The 20,980-nt window shown below is 41.8% G+C and overlaps 1 protein-coding gene across 5 annotated transcripts in view; it reads right to left on the reverse strand.

Annotated features, from left to right (window-relative positions):
• The window catches only part of SMARCA4 (SWI/SNF related BAF chromatin remodeling complex subunit ATPase 4), a 129,044-nt gene that overhangs the window by 4,185 nt on the left and 103,879 nt on the right, over positions 1–20,980 (reverse strand). For 2 of the 5 annotated variants that reach the window (XM_069083047.1, XM_069083046.1), the window contains exons 23-29: positions 20,740–20,786; positions 18,799–18,965; positions 17,328–17,491; positions 15,792–16,019; positions 15,081–15,158; positions 13,924–14,142; positions 11,199–11,452 (exon numbers count right to left, since the gene is read on the reverse strand). In XM_069083047.1, coding sequence (XP_068939148.1) covers positions 11,199–11,452; positions 13,924–14,142; positions 15,081–15,158; positions 15,792–16,019; positions 17,328–17,491; positions 18,799–18,965; positions 20,740–20,786 — 1,157 coding nt within the window. Of the gene's footprint in view, positions 1–11,198; positions 11,453–13,914; positions 14,143–15,080; positions 15,159–15,437; positions 15,534–15,791; positions 16,020–17,327; positions 17,492–18,798; positions 18,966–20,739; positions 20,787–20,980 lie in introns of all 5 variants that reach the window. The other 3 variants (XM_069083042.1, XM_069083043.1, XM_069083044.1) reach the window with 3 other exon arrangements.

Consider the following 20,980-nt stretch of genomic DNA (forward strand, 5'->3'; position numbering starts at 1 on the left):
GGGCCACAGGGTGGGAAAAGTGGGAATATGTGTAAAATCTACAATTTTAAGACAACACAGGCAGAGTTCATTTTAAGTTTGGAATAAAAAATTTTAAAAGTATATAGTTTATTCAGACAAAAATTACAGACTTGTTAATTCATTTAACTTTTGAACGTTTTTATTTTTTATTACAAATGGAGGTACCAGTGGTCAGACTTCCATGGAATGGAATACCTTGCAGTTTCTGTCAGTTTAGGAGAAGCAGGCAAACAACAAAGGGCACAAGAGACCATCAGAGTAAAGCAAGGCAGTTCTGTGTTCAAGGGCACTGGGTCCTGTCCAGCATCAGGCACAGAACAGCAAGCGCTCAGTTCCACAAAAGGCATGAAATGTCTTAATAACACTAACTCTCCAAACTCACTGATTACACCCAGGCTCCTCAAAGTCACGTTATGAGCTGTCAGTATCAGCTACTTCTGAAGCTTTTCCCTGGACTTCCTGTAAATGGAAGGTATGTCCAGATTGAGACAAATCCCTCTACTCTTTGGTGTTTTTATTTCTTGACTTAAGAGGAACTTACTTCCCAACAAAGACAAACTGTTTTCATTTGCTTCAGTAGCAGGGGAGAAACAAAAGAATCAGAAGCTACAAGCAGAACAGAGGTCCTGCCTGCACACACCATGTCAAGCAGTATTCTTGTGCCAACTATATGAAGAGGTATGGCTTTTTGCAAAATCTGTTAGCCTTTCCTAGCCTCAATTTCCCTTATCTGTAAAACAGTCCTTTCCAAATAATAGCAGCCATGCTTTAAGGTTCCCAAAGTGGTGTACATATTTTATCATTCTCACAACAACCATATGGGGCAAATTTGTCTCATTTTGCAGATGGGAAAACCGAGGCGGAGAACAGTTAAGTGACTTGTCCAGTGTCACACACTTGAACACAGGTTTTCCTGACTCAGTCTAGCTCCCTGATCACTGTGTTAAGGCTTCCTCTCTAAGGCTGAACGACACAGGTGTGAAACTCACAACAGAGTAGAAAGAACACAGGAGAGGGGCTGCTTTACTACTTTGACCCTTCTCTGGGTCTCAGTTTCTTCCCTCTGTGAAATGAGGAAGGTGGACTAAGTGATTCTTAAAGTCCCTTTGCAGTGATGACTTAGCTTAAATGTGCTATCCTTCCTTACTACTTCCAAATTTTGGAAATGAGATTTACAGCAGCTTGTATTGACAATAAAAATCTACATTTCTTCACAAAATCTTTTAAAAAAAATTTTTTTTGGGATGTAGTTTGTTTTTAATACAATAATCATTACCCAACATACCGCCCCGCGCCCCACACAGAACCATCTCTTACAAAAGAGAAATTAAGAAAAGGCGCAGTTAAATCAAACTGCCCAATCCAGTGACTGTGAGTGGCCAAGCATGCCCATCCTGTGCTGGTGGCGCACCACTTCCCAGCAGAGAGCAAGGGCGTGTGTTTGTGCTTCAGTCAGAGGAACTGATGTGCGTCATCACTATTGGAGGTCTGGATCTGGACGCCTTCCAGAGTGGTCTTCATTGGTTGTTCACTTGACTGTAGTCACTGTGTAACACTGCTCTCCTGGGTCCTCTCTTTACTATGAATCAGTTCACATAAGCGTTTCTCTGAATTACATTCTTCATTACTTATAATGCAATAATATTGTCCATGAAGTTCATACACCATTTACAGCAGCATGTTAACAAAATTTTTTCCATTTTGTAATAAATTCTTTCATGTAATTGTCTTTTGTACATCAACTGAAATAACTTACATTTATATAACGTTTTAATGTTCACATAGCTACATTTTCTTGCATTTGATCTTCAAACCAAGAAAGTTAGGGAGGATTATTGTGGGTTCCAGACCGCCCACTTTGGGGCTGAAGGTCCTCATCTGTAAACTAAGAGGTCTGACAAGGGGATCTCTTCATGTTCCCTTCTAGTTCTCAAGGTCTAGGAGCCTCTTCTCTCCATTAAACAGATGATAAAAGTGGAGACTGTGAAGAGTTCAGTGATGACCTTATTATGCCACTATTAAGTTCAAGAACGCCAAGTCCTTTCTTGTCCACTCAGGTCGCGCTGCCTTAAATTCTCGACAAGCAGTTGCTTTTGTCTGTGCTCTCTGGTCAGAGGCAGCACCTGCTTTAGACACTGTAGGGAGCTCTGTGGCTGAACATTCTGAGGTATAGTGTTCCTTAGGCTTTAGGATAGTTTAATATCCTCGATTAGTAACTGCTTCTTAAAGATGCCGGTAACCTTCCCCAGTGCCTCTCTACTCTACTGGACTGTCCGGTCATCTGGGTGTTGTGAGTTTGTCATCTTTCCTGACTGCTTCTGAGTTGGCAGCACAGAGAGAGCAGGGACCCCACACTGCCACATTCCTTGGCTCATTTGTCAAGTTTCTGACTCATATGCCATAAGGACATGTGCGGAGGCCACAACAGGCTTCCCTCCCACCAGGGACCCTGACTTGCTTTACATTTCCTACATCTTTAGTTGCCTTGGGTCTAGTGGAAGACCCAGTGTTTTTCAGTCAGTATGTTCCGAAGTGATCAAAGCTCCTTTGAGAAAATAGAAAGGCCAGGTGTTCCTGAAATGCTTTATCCCAGGATTTGTCCAAGAGCAGTTTGCTGGTACTTCCTATTGTCTTAATGTTCATGCTTCCAGTCTGAAAGATATTTGGTTAGAGATTGCCACCTTCTGGTCTCAGTCATTTCAAAATTTTCTAGTTAATAAGTAAGCTGTATTTCCAGCTGCTAACAATGGTTGGCTAGCAGACAATATGACTCTTGCAATAGCTCGGACTATTGCTGTTGCTGGATCCCTGGGGAAGGGGGGATCCTGCCTTCAAAGGCTGCTATGACTCCTCATGACTGTTGTAGCTGTTTGGCTGAAGATGATGCTGATGTCACAGGAGATGGAAGGAGAATTAGACCAGATTGAACTTCATTAAGGTCCTTTTCATTTTTGGTCAAGAAGGATTTTTTTTAATGTTTGTAGAACATTTCTTACAGGTGAGGACAAGTCTGGCCATTTTAACAATATGGTGCATTTGGAAATGGCTCTTCCATAGTTCAACAGCTATAAGTCATGTTGTTTTGGGCTAGTGTGGAGAAGCTTCTACACATTACACACTGCTCGTCACTCTGCTGCAGGGAGAAATAAGAAACAAAAACAAAGAGCAGTTTAGTGGGCTGCTTCCAGCACTAGGCTACCTCAGAGACAACTGCTCAGTGACTGCTGGACTGCCTGGCCAGGCCCCAGCCTAGCTGCAAAGGAGGCGGCAGGCAGGCTGCAGAGGTAGGCAGCTTTGCTGCAAAACATAAGATCAGTAGGAACAGGTTGTGAAGATGGGTTAAGATAGAATTGGATGATTCTGAATTCAGATAAATGTAAAGTCTTACCTTCCAATAGCGAAGGGCACTTTCAGGATCTATGTGGATTTCCAGGTCACAGGCTCAGGAAGTAGCCGTTTTCAACTTCTTTTCAACTCTACCCCCTTAAGACTTGCTCTGATGCTTCTCTGTCCTGCTATTTTGTGCAGGGTAGGGCAGGGCAGGGTAGTAAGCTCCTGGTTCCTAATCTCTACAGGAAATGCATGGAGGAATGGATGCTGATGCCAGCGTCCCCAATATTCCAAGGAGCTGCTCCAACCCTTTCTAGCTTTGGGACCAAGGACAAGTCACTTCCTCTTCCTGAGCCTCAGTTTCAGCTGTAAAAATGGAGGTAATGACACTGGCTGCTGCTGTCTGTCCACAGGAACCCATCTCAGTCAGTCCCTAACTCAAGGGCAGGTCGAGGTCCATGAGCCACCAAGGCGGACCACAGTGCCCCCCTGGAGGCGCATGGGGCTTGTGCATGTCTATGAGGGAACAGTCAGGATACAGGAAAGGAAGATAATACTCTGAGACAACAGGAGCATCTTGCATTGAAACTTATTCGATGCACAAGTCTGACCTTTCCCCACTCAAAATGATACCCCACAATATTTCATCTTAAAGGCTTTATCATGGGTAGGAAGAAACAAACATTACATTCCCCCCAAACCCCCTTCCTCTCTACTACCAAAGTGTGGACAGAAGCCTGAATTCTCCAAGGCCAGGCAGGTAGGTCCTACAGAGATGGCCTGGGCTAGGTGACTGGGTCATATGCTATCTGAGAACCAGCCTAAGCGAAGAGAGGTTTGGAATGTGAAAGTTGGCTAGCACACTGTACTTTTAACTCATTAAACCTTTTACTAAGGTGTGGAAGGGTATATGACCTGCCTCAAGAACAGGACTATCCAAAGGGAGGGAATCAAAGATCCTTCAAGTTGTCTCTTCCCCCTGCAGTCCTTGGGGGTTCACATCTATATTACGCATGTAGAGAAACAACAGGACAGAGAATGAAAACATGAGCCTGTCCAGAAACCAATCAACACTAGAACAAAAAGAACAGGGAGACTCCTAGAATTGCCAATGTAGGTTTCTTCCTCAGATGCTTTGATATGGTGTCAAGGTTACCTACCCTCTACTCCTCAAAGGTATACCCAGTTGGGTACAGGATAATACACCGGCAGAAAAAGCCTTCAAGCAGAGGCCTTGAGACACAATGCTGCCTAAGGACTATGCTCACTAACCACAGAGCAGCTTGTTATGAGGAGTTTGGCTCCTTTCTGCTTCTGCTATGACAGCAATAGGAAAGGGGGCAGATAGATAGTGGTTAGAAATATAAAGGTTGTAGATCATCTAATACACCTGAATCTAACTTCTTAGAATTTGTTTACTTGGCTTGATACTCAAACTGGGTTCTTGGGATATTTGATAAGCTAACAGAGGAACTAAGCCACACCCTACTTTTCCTTATAGGCTAAATTGGAAGATACAACCACAAAAAGCAGCGAGATAGTCATTTAGCAAGGGACAGCCCAAGTGCTACACTGGTATCTAGGAAATATCAGAAGAACCAGAGAAAGTAGATCCTTAATAGAGTAATTATACAAAGGTATGGATAAAAATCACACGTGATGAAGAAGCATGGAAGGGTGGATGGAGACTCATGCCCTGAGAGGAAACACAGATGGGTTCATGGCACCATCAACATAAATAATCCCTAAAATCCTTTCCCCTAGCCCTGAAGAAAACTGAAAACCCAGAAATCCATATGGCCAAAAAATAAGTAATTACCACAGATTAGGTGGTAATTACTCCACTAATTACACCACTAATCTTGCTAAGTGTTCCTCTGTCCAGGTCACTCCCTTCTCAAACACCTTTTGTAGCTTCCCTGTCCCCACAGGATAAAGTACAATTTCCTTAACCTGGCATTAAAGGACTCCCACAATTGGATCCCAAGTAATCAGTGGGCAGAATGAAGGCCAATATGTAGAAAATCAGGGATGTAGGTTTCAGCTTAACATAAGAAGGAACTTATAAGCACCCCCCCCCCAAACTTATTTGATTATTTGTATGTAATGTAAATGTAAAAAGTATGTAATATTATGTAAGGAAATGGCGGAGACAATGTAACATCACTTTTGCACATACTACCTACTGAATACCTAGAAAAATGTGATCTGGTGGTTAGAATTATACACTAGAAGCTGGTAGGGACTACAGATGACAAATCTCCACAGTACAAATGTGGATTTCAGAATAACCTAGAAAACTCAATCAATACATTATATTGTGGACTGTTATCAGAGAGTGAACTATTGTCCACAATCACCTGGAGAGAAGTTAAGGAACAATTTTTTTTTTTGCCTTTTGGAGGGCAATCGGGGTTAAGTAACTTGCCCAAGGTTACACGGCTAGTTTTTTTGTGTGGGTGTTAAGTGTCTGAGGCTGGAACCGAACTTGGGTCCTCCTGACTCCGGGTCTTGCGCTTTACTCACTGCGCCACCTAGTCGCCCCTACTATAATGTTTTTTTTTTTTTTTTGCTTTTTGTAAGGCAATTGGGGTTAAGTGACTTGCCCAAGGTCACACAGTTAGTTTGTGTGTGTGAAGTGTCTGAGTCCGGATTTGAACTCAGGTCCTCCTGACTCCAGGGCCAGCACTCTACTCACTGCACTGCCTAGCAGCCCCTCAGAAACAATTTTTAAGACAGATGTCATCATACTGGATATTCAAGCTCCAAGCTCCACAGAACAGGAGGCTTTCAAAGCCTAGATATACAGGCAGGGAGATGACAATCACACAGGAACAGGAAGATGTGAGTATCACCCTGTCTTTTCTGTTATTGCTGCTATACTGAGGATACTTTTACTAGGGCTAGAAAGGATTAGCTTATATCCAACTACAAAAAAAAGTACATCTGAACCAAAGTTCAAAAGGTTAACAATGGGACAGCAATTTGTCCCAGGTCCATTTTAAGAAAAACTTCATCAAAAACGGTGAGACCAATAACAATAACTGAATAATATGCACATTCACATAAATTATCCCAAGTAAGCTGCTTCAATTCTAGATTTCCTTCTGAAAACATGGAACCAACTTTAAGCTCAGAGTTCAAGTGATTTGTCCCTGGTCATGGTGGCTGGCTTTGACCCTTGTCTCCTTAACTCCCTAGTTCAGTGCTTTAACAACTAGACTGTCCTATGCATCCAGGGCATGGCCTTGAACATAATAGGCCCTTAGATGTTTGCTGAATTGAATTCTTGATACCAAATTCCAACCATCTTTTCAGATCCAATTTGAATCCCTCCCTCTTTTATGAAGGCATCTTAGCCCCAAATGATTTCTGCCATTCATTCCCTGGTGACGAACATGATACTGCTCTACTATCCCCAGTGCCAAGTACCCCCAGCCTCATGCCCCATAACATTAGGTTGTCTTATCACTTCAAAGGGAAGTTCTCAGGCAACGAAATAAAACCATGATTAGTATTCAGACTTATCTGCAAACCTCTCAAACTCCTCTCAGATGTTAGAAGTTTCCACATACTCTTACTGTGTGGAAATTTTTCCTCAAACTGAACAAATATGTTCCAAATACAGTCTTACTGTGGGGACTTAAATAACAGTAATGCAACTCCTTCATTTTACAGATGAAGAAAAGGATCCTAGAAAGGGGAAGTGCCAGACGCTTTACAGAAAATTAATGGAAGACCTGGAGCTGAAACCAAGCTAACACAGGCCCTGCTTTAGGGCTCTAGCGATGGCACTTGAAATCACACTCATGTGGCACTTTATTGTTTACATTTTCCTCACAAGCTGATGAGGAAAGAAGGAAAGGAACACAACCATGATCATCTCCATCAACATTGTAGATTGAGAGTATAAGCCCTTGGATAAATAAGTCATGCTCTCTTTTCAGATGATTTCTAGATCCAGTCTTCATCTCTCTCTCATGTTCTAGTCCTGCAACCCCTCATTGCATGGCCCAAAGGCATCTGTCTCAAATTCAATCTGTGTCCAAAATGGAGTATGCCTCCCCCATCCTATCTTCCCAACTTCCTGACATCTGCTTTCTTCTAGTTACTCCGTGGTTTACATCATAAAGAATGATCCTGGACTCTTCTCCCTCCTCAAATCCAATCAGGCAACAAGTCTCGTCCATTCCACCACTATAACATTTCTTGCATTGGTCTCCTTTTCTATGCTTACATAATCATCACCAGAGATCAGGCACTTATCACTTCTTGGTTGGACTATTGCAAATGGCCAGAGTTCTAACTGGTTTCCCTGCCTCCACTCTCCCCCTCTTTTGTTTATGTGTGACAGCTACCAAATTGAAGTAAGGTATGATCATGTCACTGCACTGTGCACTTAACTTCAAGGGCTACTTTCTGCTTGGCAGATAAAGGTATGTAACTCTTTTGTTTAAAACCCTTCATGATCTGACTCTAGCCCGTTTTTCTAGGCTTCTGTTCTATCTCGCTATCCCCCCGCCGCATGTATTCCCTTATCTCTGACTCATATGATCCATTGGCTCAAGGGCAACTTCTCACAAGAAGCCCTTCCTAATGCCCCTAGTTTTTAATGCCTTCCCTACCACATATGTATATGCATGTCTATGTGTGTGTGAAGGCACCCACCCACCCCTGCATATGTTGTTTTATCTGTGCACATTTTCCACTCCACTCAACGGGCTCCTTGAAGGTAGAATCTTGCTTTTCTTTATGTATTCCTAGCCAGCCCTAGCACATCTTTAATATATGATGCTGAATGAATGGATATATATTTGAGGAGTGGCCCCTTCTCCAGGCAAAGTACAGATTACATTCCTTCTGTGCCTTCTCATCCCTCAGGTTCTTTTCCCATAGAGGAGCTCCTGAATAATCCAGACAATGTCCTTTTGATGGCACCAGTACAGCTCCAAGGCTGTCCGTTTTCTAAGTTTGCTATGAGGAGCACTCACTTTCCTCCTCTCCTAACCATTAATTTCTATCCCTAACACTTAATTTCCAATAATAACTCTTATGCCAGTTCTTGACCCTTGGTTGTGATCCTACTAATGACCACCATATCTCTGTACTCACAAGGAGGTTCAGAAAAGGAAGGTGATTTGCCTAAGAATCCACATTTTCTAACTCTCAAGAGTATACCTGCTCCCATCACCCCAGGGACGCCTCTCTTAGCACATACTCCCTAGAGTGATTATTTCTGATGAGCACATCCCACAAGGACAGGCACCATTCAGCACACCTATCGGTGTCCCAGGCCCCCAGAGCACATCTGGGTATACAGTAAGTGCTCTATCAATTTTTGCCAATTAAAATGGTAGCTACCAAGGGAAAATGACAAGAAGAACCCAGTATACCCAAGAATAATCTTGAAAGATAAGGATGAAATAGATTACCTTTGGTCATCAAAAGACCAATTCCTGCAAGGTCAATGAGCCTGAAGAGGCATTGTGCAGAAGAGATCTGTTACATGGGACTGTTTTCCCTAATCATAGACTCTCTGAAATGGCTGAGATCTCAAGGTCTAGCCCAACCTTCCTGGAGCAAGTTTCCTCTACAGCTTCTCCTGGAAGAATTTTTGTAAGCAGAAGAATGTGTTCTGGGAGGCAGTTCATTCCATCTCTGGTTGGCACTAATCATTTGGAAGTTTTTCCATACACTGAGCCAAAATCTGCTTCTCAGCAACACCTCCTCTAACTTAGTTCTGTTCTGTTCATCTCGTCAGTTTCCTCTTGACAATGAGCTGAGACACTTAGAGAGAATTTGATGAGTATGGGGAAAGTACATTCATAAGGTCACCTGTTCTGACCACCCACTCCACTCTCTTAAAGAAAGACATTGCTCTAGTAACCACTTCTGAAGGAACCTGACGTGCCCACTCCAGGGCTGGCAGCTGTGTTTTACTGAGTTTTGAGTTTCAGTGAAAAATGTTCTAATATTCCCTTATACTGTCCTTCTGCAGTGTCCTCTAGGTTTAGAGAAGGTGAGGTTCTGTCTCCAGCCACTATCTGTAACCAATTAAATACTAATCTGTAACAAATATAATCACTGGCTGTTTTTCGGATTTACTAAAAACAGACATACAGGAGGCCAATTCTTCCATTTGGTTCCATGGGTATTTGAAAAAAGCCTAAAAGGCACACTCTGAATCTAAGACTTTGCACCTTCCCAGAAGAGCCATTCAATGGGCATGGCGTGGGAGCATGAAAAGTGGTGAGGTTCCCCATCTTTCTCCTTCCCCAGAAGAGATCCTTATATAGAAACCGTCAATCTCACTTATAGTCTCACTGAAGATGATAGAGGTATGGATGCTGAGTTAGTGTGGCACAGTAGGAAAGTGCTGGATGTGGAGTTATGAAACCTGAGTCTAAATAAAATCTGATACTAGTGGTGTGACCCTTAGCAAATCACTTCATCTCTGTAAGCCTCAATTTAGTTCACTTTAAAGTGGTGACAATACTTTTAGTGTCTGATTTATAGAATTATTGTGAGAAAAGTGCTTTGTAAATTTTAAAGCCCTAAAGAAATGCACACTATTATTATTATTGCTAGTTTTACTAAATGTAAATGCTCTGAGTAATATGCTCATTGTAAGATGGCAGCCTGAGCCTCTCACTAATAATATTCTGTAGCTATATGTATTGTGATAATGTCTAGACCTCTGCAACTTTTCCTCACCTAACAGATCTTACTGAATGTGTTAAAAATTATGGAAGATAAACCCATATGAGAATTTATCAAATGGCATTTTGTTTCAATAGGGTAGCATGGACTGAGTTTATGGTATGTATCCTATATCTGTATATCAAGTCTGGCAAAAGGGAAAATAACGGAATATAAAATGCTAATCAATAAAGAACAAATGAGAGAACTTTGTCTTTGATCAAGAACAGAGCCTATTTAAAATTTCCTTGCATATTATTCTTTTACTTTTAAAACTGGAAGATGGTAGCTAAAAAGATAGGGTGAATGGGCCTCAGAGAATAACCCCATCTTTTTAGCTACCATCTTCCTAACTCCTCTATTGGTGTTTGGGGCTCCTAAGCGGTGCTCAAGACATCAGAAAAAGGCACCTCCTTCTGAGGCTGCTGTGCTTGGTGAAGCAGCCAAATGGGGCTAAAGCAAGGTAAGAAACTTTCCTGCTGTACTTTCCAGTTTTACACAGAATCCTAAGCCCCTTCAAATGTAGACATCTGTACCTTGTCTAATGCAGAGGTATGCTTCAAATGAAAATCTAAGGATACACCAAACCACCCTGGAATGCAATGGGCCTCAAATGAAGAGGGCCTGTAATCACCTAGGGAGAACATGAAACTGAAAGGCTGTGGATATGTAGCAAATTAAAAGCCTAATTGGTCCCCCTGCCACCCTCCACAAAGTTTCCAGAAAACCTAAGGAGATAGCAAAGAGCTATATACAAAATGGAAAACCTTGCCCCTGGTGCAAAACATGGGGTGGTTTTGGCAACCAGACGTGAGTGGGAAGATGCCTAGTAAACGGGTCTGTTGAAAGCTACACCACTTAGAATCTGTGAACCTGGATCAAGAAGGGGTACACGATGGAGACTCTTTTGGCTGCTCTGCAGCAATATGAAGAGCAAACTGGACATACTTTCCCTTCTATTCCATTTTTTTAGTAATACCAAGGAGGCACAGAGAAAATAACAGTTAACCAAATTTCCTTCAGCACAACTGAAGACACCCAGTCTGGATGTGATACCCACTGGGCTCAGGCTGCAGCCCATCCTCCTGCTCACAGCCAAGCCACCAGTCACGGAGTGAAGGGGCTGCTCTGTCCCTTTCTTCACTTACCTGTCTTTGTATTTGATCACAGCATCCACAATCTTCTTCATCTTCTTGGTGAGGTTTGGTGGGTTTGGGGAGAGCTTTTCAGCAGGGGGTCTGCCACGTTTCTTTTGCTTTTTGCTATCATCATCCTTGTCACGGCTGCGAGTGCTGGTCGTTGGCGTTGAAGAACCAGCATCACTGTCCCGTTTGCGCTTCCGAGATGACTTCTTCTGCCGGACTTCTTCCTCGATTTCCTCCAATGTACCTTCCTCTATGGCCTTCAAGGTCAGTGGTAGTAAAACAGAACAACCACCATCCAGATTATTTAGGGAGAGGAATACAACAGAAACAACTCATTCATACACAAAGCTAAGGGAAGGGCTGCTAACAATAAGGGAAGGGAAAGCAAGTTTTATGCCATATATACCAAATCTGGCTCAGTTCACTTCCTGTGCTATCTAAACATTGCTGTACTTGTTCTTTTTAATTTACGGAGTGCTACAAAGGAAAACATCCCATGGACAATTTCACCCTGAAGGAGGAACACCGGACTACTAAGTCAGGAGACTGAGCTAAGCTCAAATCAGCTCTCTGAGTCCAAGTTTTCTTACTGGTAAAATGAGGGGGTTGGAATAGATTAACTTTAAGGGCCCCTTCCAGCTCTAAGACTCTACGGTTTAGAATCTGTTAATTTTCCCACCCAGGAAAGATGGGGACTTCATGGTCCTCCAGCAGAGGCCTCTCCACAAGGTGGCGGTCCACTTCCTCAGGATTTCCTTACAAGACAGTCTCCTTGTTAGAAGCTGAATTTGTCTTAGGCTTTGCCATTCCATCCAGTAAGTCATGCAGCCGACCCCCAGCCCTGCCCACAAGAAACTGGTTTCTCTTGGCAGTGGCTTTCTTCACAGCTCTAAGCCTCTTGAGATCAGATGCTACAAAGGCACAAGATGCTTCACCTTGCATCCACTACTCTGACCTTACAGGCCTGTTTAATCCTTTTCTGCTTTTGAAATCTGTTGCAAGCTATAAATGTGAGCATATACATGGCTGGAAAGCAACAGTTAACAACACTGAGTTATTTGGAAATGAAACGCAGCAAGGCTGTGACCTGGTGGGACAGGTGAGTGGCTTGGTTCTCTCATTACAGGATCATATCACCTGCCTCCCCCTACTCCCTGGAAACCAAATTGAACCCACTTCAAAATAATTTGTTTCCTCTGGTCTTTTTTGGGACAATATTTGGACAGAAATCAACAACTACAGCATAGTACTCTGTCAGTTCTAGGTTCTTTACAAAAATTTTTTTTAAGCAATTGGGGTTAAGTAACTTGCTCAAGGTTACACAGCCAGTTATTTCTGGGTGTGGTGCTAAGTATCTGAGCCCAGATTTGATCCCCAGGACATCCCGACACTGGAGCCGGTGCTCTTACTTGCTGAGCCACCTGGCCACCCCTAAGCAATTGGGGTTAAGTAACTTGCTCAAGGTTAGAAGGCCAGGTGTTTCTGGGTGGGTGCTAAGTGTCTGAGCCCATATTCGATCCCCAGGTCATCCCGACACTGGGGCTGGTGCTCTTACTCGCTGTGCGACCTGGCCGCCCCTCTTAACAAAATTTAAGTGGAATTTATCAACAGCTGAAATAAATGAGAGGGGGCCACACTCTGACCAGGGAGCTCAAGGTGGCTGACTTAATGACCAAAATGAGGCCACACTCTGATGCCATATTTCTTAAAATTTTTTTTATTGATCTTTTGGTTTTTATATCATCTCCAGTGTTCAATATTCCCTTTCACCCTGCCTTACCTAGTGAGCCATCTCTTTTAACACAGAATAAAAGAGTAAGTATATATGTTGTCAATTAATACTAATAAACATGTCAACTAAAACTGACAGTATATGCATCTGCAAGCTCAACTCTGTAAAGAAGTGGAAGAGGAACATTTTCTCATCTTTTTGGATCATAGACTTAAGAGCTGGAAGGCACCATGGAGTCCACCAAATTTAAACTCCTCTCTAATAATGATGAAACTGGGGTCAAGAGAAATTAAACTGTCTTGCCCAGGGCTACACAGCCAGGAAGCATCTTTAGGCAGAACTTGAACTCAGGGCTTTCTGACTATAAGTCCACTGTACAGGGCTGGCATGAGAATCCAGCCTTCTGGTCTCTCTGGTCATAGTACAGACTTTATTAAACTTATTAGGTTTTTAATTTTTTTTAAAGCAGGATAAATTGTAAACTAGTTTACTGTCTCATGTATAAGCCATTTTAATAACAGATAGGTGGTATTCTGAATGAAACATGCATAGAAAAAAGGACAGAGCAAGAATATAAATTTGTCACATTTTCATTACTGTCCAGCTGAGGACACTTTTTCCTACACAGAAATATACTTAGATAAACTTATTAGTTTTTACATCCTCAGAGGACATCTGTTAGTCAACACAAATCAGGGTGGAGCTCATGGAAAATAATATGGCTTGATATAATTGAGGGAACCTACTTCTCCTTCAAAGAAGAAATTACATTTGTATTAACATCTGTGCTACTTAAGCCTCACTGACACTGAAATAAAAATAAACTTGAGTAAGAACTGCTGGAAGCCAGTCAGATTTCAAATAAAATTCTTACTCAAGACTAACCCACTGGGCAGGCGACTAGTTTCTCAGCACAGACTAAGGTCCCCAGGACACTAACAAGGGTAGTCTGAAAAAAAATCAGTGCAGAATGAAGCCATCACCTACAGTATATACCTTGAGCCACTGCTTCTCGGTCAGTGAGTCGCTGTAGTCGACTTCTTTACGGTGGCGGGAGCCTCGCCCGAACATCTTTTCTTCTTCTTCCTCACAGGTCAGTCTCTCAACTTCAGCATCATCCTTAATGATCCAAGATGGAAGCTCATCTTCTTCCATTAGGCGTGGCTTTCTTTTGGGGTTTCGAGCTTCTTCTCGCCTACGATCCAGATCCATGCGCTAGGACACAGTGAGAGGAAGTCAGAAGGCCGTGGGAAAATCAGGAGCAATTATTAAGGGGGCCACTGACTATTTCTATTCCTGCTAGAAAGGCCTTGGGTGATGAGATGATAATCAGCTACCTCAGCTGTATTTTTAGCTGGAGAGGCTTTCCATAAGCACAAAAGAACCAGCTCATAAAGTAACTTTATCCCTATTCCAGCATAGTCAAATCTAAAGGCAAAGTTCTGATTTGCCAGGTGCAGATGCTGTTGGACAGCCTTACTCTAATGCACCATTCTATTGCTATGCTCTAGAACAAGCCTCTGGCTCACTTCATGGCTGCAAGGATACCAGAGCTTAAAGCTTCCTTGAAGCAACACATCATTTTGTCCTCCGAGGGGCCAGGTTGACAAGGTGACACAGGTGGGCCTAGGAGCTATGTTTGGTTAAGGTTATATAGTCACCATTTCCCTTCCCGAGAGAAGATGGAATTAAGAAATCCACAACTATCCACAAGCAGCAAACAAAGGTTATTTTACTATCTCTTCCTCAAATCTATTAGTCTTTGATGGACTGAATTCTCCCTGTGAGAGACTCATTCAGTTTCACTAAGTCAACACATTGAAGTGAAGACCACAATTACTGCTCTGTTTACCACAAGACATACCAATGGGAGATGAGAGCATAATTCTAGTCCACCCCTCAGACTCCTATTCTTTATCAAGAATGATGGGGTTCATTCTCTCTCCAGTCAAATTCTGGAGTCTGGCTAGTGATATTAGTATTTTACTAAAAACTATCTGTTATGGAACAATCTTGTAGATGCATACAAACTATTAAAAGCATCCCTTTAATATTTATATTCTCTGTCTCTCCTAGTAAAGGTCCTCAACAGGAAATCCCACATTCCCTGTGGCCCTCTATTGATTGTACCTAGTCCAGCCTTTGGTGCTCACCATGAAAAGATCAAACTCCTCTTCATGTCGGGCAATCATCTGATTAACGGTCTCGTCATCTGGAACTTCATCTTCTTCCTACAAGATTTTAAATACTTAATTCCACTGTGGAGACTCTAAAAGGAGCTGAAGTGAGTGGATTTCAACACCGACAGTCTTTACCACCTGACAGCTATTCGGTGGTCCATGGGAAATGAGGTTGAGGTTTCAGTCCAGTTTCCAGTGGACAAGTATCCACATGGCAACAGAAAGCACACACATACACACACACACATCGTCAGATCTGGCCCTTTGCTGGCCACCTCAGCACAGAAGCCAAGGATTGAATGGGCATGGAGACTGAACTACCCCTCTCACCTTTAGAGGTGGTTCCTCCAAGTCAGGGTTGAGGCACATTGGCGGAGGGGCAGTGTGGGCGAAGCTTGCACTGCCGCTACCCGTGCTGTGTCTGCTCTGTGGATAAATAGAGGACTTCAGTCTCCAGGGCTGTCAATCCGGCATCTTTCACCAGCACTAAAAGTCACTTTAAAGAAAAGCAAGTACTCATCCTCTTTCCTTTCAGCCCACACTCCCTTTATTCCAGGGATGTAAAAAACATAAGAGAGCAAAAAAAAAAAAAAACCAAGGAAAAAAGGAAAAAAAGGAAAGGCATCCATGCATTCACCATTCACACTTGGAAAGAGAGAGGGCAGGGTTCATTTGGCCTCTTACCTCATCCTGTTCCTCATGCTCTAGGATTGCTTGGAGGAAAGCTCTTCTCTCATGGCTGGAGGATTTCTGGTCAAACATACCAGCCTGGATAACCTTCTGGTCAACATTTAGCTTGTATTTGGCTGCGGCCAAAATTTTCTCTTCCACACTATTAACTGTGCAAAGACGGAGGACTCGGACTTCATTTTGCTGCCCAATACGATGGGCACGGTCCTGTGCTTGTAAGTCCTAAAAGAGGAAATTGTTTGCTTGTCATTTCAATCCAGATTTCTCTAGGAAAAAAAATTAGGTTCTTTCAATGTCACTCAGAAGGCTGGGCCTTTGTGAAAAGACATGCCTGGTACAACAGATACCCCCAAAGCCAAGCAGGGAGTTGTCTAAAAAGCTTCTGCTATTAGAGAGAATTATACTTCTGGAAAGAAAAGCTCAATTAAAAGGCCAGTTTTGCTGGTTTTTAGCAGAGCAACTGAGAAAACTAGCTCATGTTTCTATGAATCATGGATAAATGGAGTTGCTGAGGCCAGAGTCATTACCACCTCTGGAGTGGGCCCTAGAAGAAGGACATACCACCTCAGTTTTCCTTCAGAAGCTTCCATTTGCCTTGGGATTCAAGGCTATGGGAAGAAAGTTCAGATTTTACTACTTCATTCTTGGGAAGATCTGTATGTCACCATACACACTCTTTTCCATGGCTGCCTCATGAATATAACAAAAGCAACAAATATTTACTGAGTGCTTCCCATGTGCATGGAACAATGCTAGGCACACCTTTAGTATAAATGAGAGTACTGGCTTCTAGAACAGGAGAGCCATCAGCAGCACATGACCCAGGATAGTTCCTTGTTTATTCGGTCTCTGGATTATATCCGGACACATAAGGAACAAAGTGAACAGAAGTAGATAAATAGTCAGTGACTAGGTTAGATGAGGAAAGCAGTCCTTAAGTCTCCACAAGGGAGGGATTCATACTTTGCATTCCTGTATCCTTGGCAGAAAATACAAAGGGCAAGTCCCTTGTTGTGACTTTTCTCTTTAGTAATCTCACACTTTACACAGAATGAGAGCCTGAGAAAAGCAGCTATTTTTAGGTGGAAAAGAGGGAGGCAACATGCCTTCTATCTCAGACTCTACAACTCAGTGTACTCTGAAGGATCTATCCTTTGGTTTACCTGTGAATATTAATAATATGTCTGTGCTTTTACAGAATGAGTATAAGAAGGAATCTCAAGAGGCCATCCAGCTCAGCTACTTGTCTCCAAGTGAATTCACCATCCAAACAGATGACAAAAAAACAAACAATAAATAACAGATGGATAAAACAGTGGTTTTAACAATCTCTAGAGAAAGAGATTCAATAGGTTCTCTTTGTAGTTCATGTATTAAACTGCTCAGAATACCTGAAATAGGAAGGAAGTTGGTATTTAAACTTAAGAAGGAAGCATGACTGTATTCCCTTTCTCATAACGGGGGGGACAGCTTTCCTTTGCTTTTGGAATCTATCAAGAATCCTTTCATTTAGTTCCAATTTTCTTTTACCTGGTGAGGATTCCAGTCACTGTCAAAAATTATCACAGTATCTGCAGACTGGAGGTTCAGCCCAAGTCCCCCAGCCCGAGTACTCAGGAGAAAAATGAAATATTCAGAGCCTGGTTCATTGAAGGTTTTCAGCAACATACCACGGTCTTCAGCTTTCGTGGTTCCTGATGGGCACCAAAGAAGAAAAGGGTTAGGAGTTTTGACATCATCTAAGAGTTAGAACCAACCCAGGAAGGAGTAAGTAGCTTACCCAGCTTCACACATAAATTTTATAAAGTTCTTTATATAAATCAAGCCTCACCCCCACCCCACCTAGGTGGCCATTTTAATCTAAGTAAACATTTACTTAAGGAGATGTGTACAATATGTGAAGAATAAATACTTTTAAATTCAGTTTATACCATGAAATAACTTTATTTTTAAACATATTTTCCACAAAAACAAAAAAGCCCAAAATAAGCTCCTTTTGTGATTGGGCAAGAGTATGACTAGAAACACTGGTCCCCCCCCCCCCCCCCCCAGTGGTGGTGGAAGCTACAGGGGATGGTCCTTTGTATAAGGCATAGGAACTATGGGCAAGACTGATACTGCCCCCCCCCAAAAAGGGATTTAGATATGCACCCTATTAAAGAAGGTATTGGTGACCAATCAATCAGGCCACCTCAGTGTGTCAGGTGTGAATGGAGTACTAAATTACTGTTTTCACTAACCTGAGAAATAAAGGCAGGTAGCTTGGGCTGTGGAGTCTTATATTATTACTGAGGCAACTTCTTGCTTTGCAAAGAGAAACATTTCTAAGGGTAAGAATACAAAAATCATGTTTCTCTAGCTCGAATGAATAGCAAACCACCTGCTTTCTAGTAATCCTCTTGGGCAGAATGGAAAGGCTCTCAAGACTGGGAAATGCAGGCACTCTAACCAAGTAATGGCCATGGCCCTTTAATTTCTTATATTCATGAGTATGTAATTTGACTGCATTGTGGAAATAGCAGAGAGCTGTCGAGGCCTCTTTGGTCAATATCAACTGTGATCAAAGGAGCTCTAAGCAAAATTCAGAGGTTATTTTAAGTCGTCAAATGCAAATTAAACACTTCCTGCCAACCTTCTGGATGTAACAGAATATCCAGGATCCTTAACTACCAACTAAGCTTGGGTTCAGAATCACAGAACAATGGTTAATCTGAACTGGTCCCAACAGGGAAGAGGGCCAGCGGGCATTTCATCTCTACCCTGGATCAAGCACTTGACAGGAAAGCTAAGAGACTGAGGTCACAGTCAAACTTTTATGGATCCATTTTATCATCTATAAAGTGAAAAGATCATTTGAAGCCTTTGAAGCCTTTGCTTCCTTCACAGGGTTCTGTGAGGATTAATTAGGAAGCTGAGATGCTTTTAGTAACTCAGGGAAAGGAATCATTAGATTAAAAGACAGTTTTCACAATTTTATAAAAAGTTCTCTGTTAAAACTCACCATCAAGTCTGAGGTATTTAAAGCCACGATATGCAAAGTAATCTTCCATGATGGTCATGAGAGAGGTCATTTGGCAAAAGAGCAGTACTTTATGGTTGGTTGCTCGGAGCTTGGGAAGAATTCGATCCAGGAGCTCAAACTTTCCAGAGGCTCGGTATAAATCCAGGCTGGTATGCAAAAAAACAAAAAACACATGGTATGTGAGAAAGAGGATGCTGAGACAGAAAAAGGAGGAAGATCTTTGTGACTCTATGCTAAAACACTGCAGGGATGGCAAGTAGGACAAGGATGAGAAAAAACGACTTCTAAGAACATTTAAAGAAGTGCTTTATGTGGGGGCGGCCAGGTAGCACAGCAAGTAAGAGCACCGGCTCCAGTGTTGAGAAGACCTGGAGATCGAATCCTGGGCTCAGACGCTTAGCACCCACCCAGAAACACCTGGCCGTGTAACCTTGAGCAAGTTACTTAACCCCAATTGCTCAGGGGCGGCCAGGTGGCTCGGCGAGTAAGAGTACCGGTTCCAGTGTTGGGACGACCTGGAGATCGAATCCCGGACTCAGGCACTCAGCACCACACCCAGAAATAACTGGCCGTGTAACCTTGAGCAAGTTACTTAACCCCAATTGCTAAAAAAAAAAAAAAAAGTGTTTTATGTGGTAGCAAAGAACTGGAAACAAAATGGGTGGCCATTATTTGGAGAATAGCTTAACAAATAAAGTACTTTATTGTGCCAAAAGAAAGGAAGACTATTATGGATTCAGAGATATATCTACACACACACACACACACACACGTACGTAATATATACATATACTTATATGAAGTGATGAAGAGTAAAATGAACAAAACCAAGCAAATGATTTACATGATGATCATAATAAGGGGAGAAACTTTGATGTAAAACAATTAATGATGAAAGATTCCTCCCTCCTTTTGCCAGAAAGTTGATGGACTAAAGGCACAGAATCAGATATGCCCAATGTATTAATTTGTTTTGCTTGAGCACACATATTTGTTACAAGGCAGAGCTTCTACTCAGGTAGTGCTAGTAGACATGAAAAAAGAATATGAACAAAGCACTTCAAATAATGAATAGAAGAAAATGCAAGAGGGGGAACACAAATAGAGCAATTTTATTACTATCTTGTTAAAGTTAACACGTATATTTAAAAACCTCTGTAACAAGTTCAGATTTTTATATAGTACTCTTCCCTGTTCTTCTATCATGTTTGTTTTTGTTGATTGCTGATGATTTATATTATAACATATATTAAGAAAACCCTCAAATCCCAAATCCAAACAAGAGAGAAGGGTGGGTTTCAAAATATTCATAAGAGTAGTTTTTGTGACAGTAAAGAACTGGAAACAAAGTACACGCCCATTGATTGGGGAACAAATAATTTTTTTAAATGGTGTTTTGTGAATGTAATGGAATATTACTCGGCTCCAAGAAGTATGAACCGATTTAATTCAAACTAAGCAGAACCAGAAAAATAATATATCCAGTAACAACAATGCAAATAGTAAAGTACAAAAAAAGAAATGCAGTGATCTGTGTAATTATAATGATGAACTAGCTTGGCTCTAGAGATGAGAAAATGTAACTCTATCCCTACTGCAAGGGTAGGAGACTACAGGTGTGTAATAATGTATACCCTATGAGATTTGGTTGACACAGTGATTGGTTTTGTTAAGCTATTTTTTCCTTTTTTTTTAAAGTGAGGTAAAAATAGAAGACATCAATAAAACTAAAATGTGTGTATGTATATATACATATATACATAGTGGTAGATTATACTAATAATGATAAAGCCAAAATCAAGTAAAGTTATGTGTATTTTGTTTTAATACGTTAAGGTTGGAGCTTTTAAATCAAAGACACATTATAAAAAGCCCATCTCCATTTGGATACTTGAAATCCCAAGTAAGTGCTGCTCTTACCCTTGGACAATGCCTCCAGTAAATCCCAAATGTTCAGAAAATGACTCCTGCAAACAAAACAGGACAGTTATTTATGCCCCACAGAGATTTAGAAATTCTAAAACAGTGGTGTCAAACTTAAGAAATGGATCTCTTTGTGGGCCAAGAACTTAGAATATCACAAATTAACATTATCTACATTGTATTGTATTTTTATTTTGTTAAATATTTCCCATTTCTGATAGGGGCTTCACTGAGCTCT

The sequence above is a fragment of the Petaurus breviceps genome, unplaced genomic scaffold, assembly GCF_028583685.1.
Source record: "Petaurus breviceps papuanus isolate PSGF00001 unplaced genomic scaffold, PetGlider_PUasm1.0 172, whole genome shotgun sequence".
NCBI classification, from domain to species: domain Eukaryota; kingdom Metazoa; phylum Chordata; class Mammalia; order Diprotodontia; family Petauridae; genus Petaurus; species Petaurus breviceps.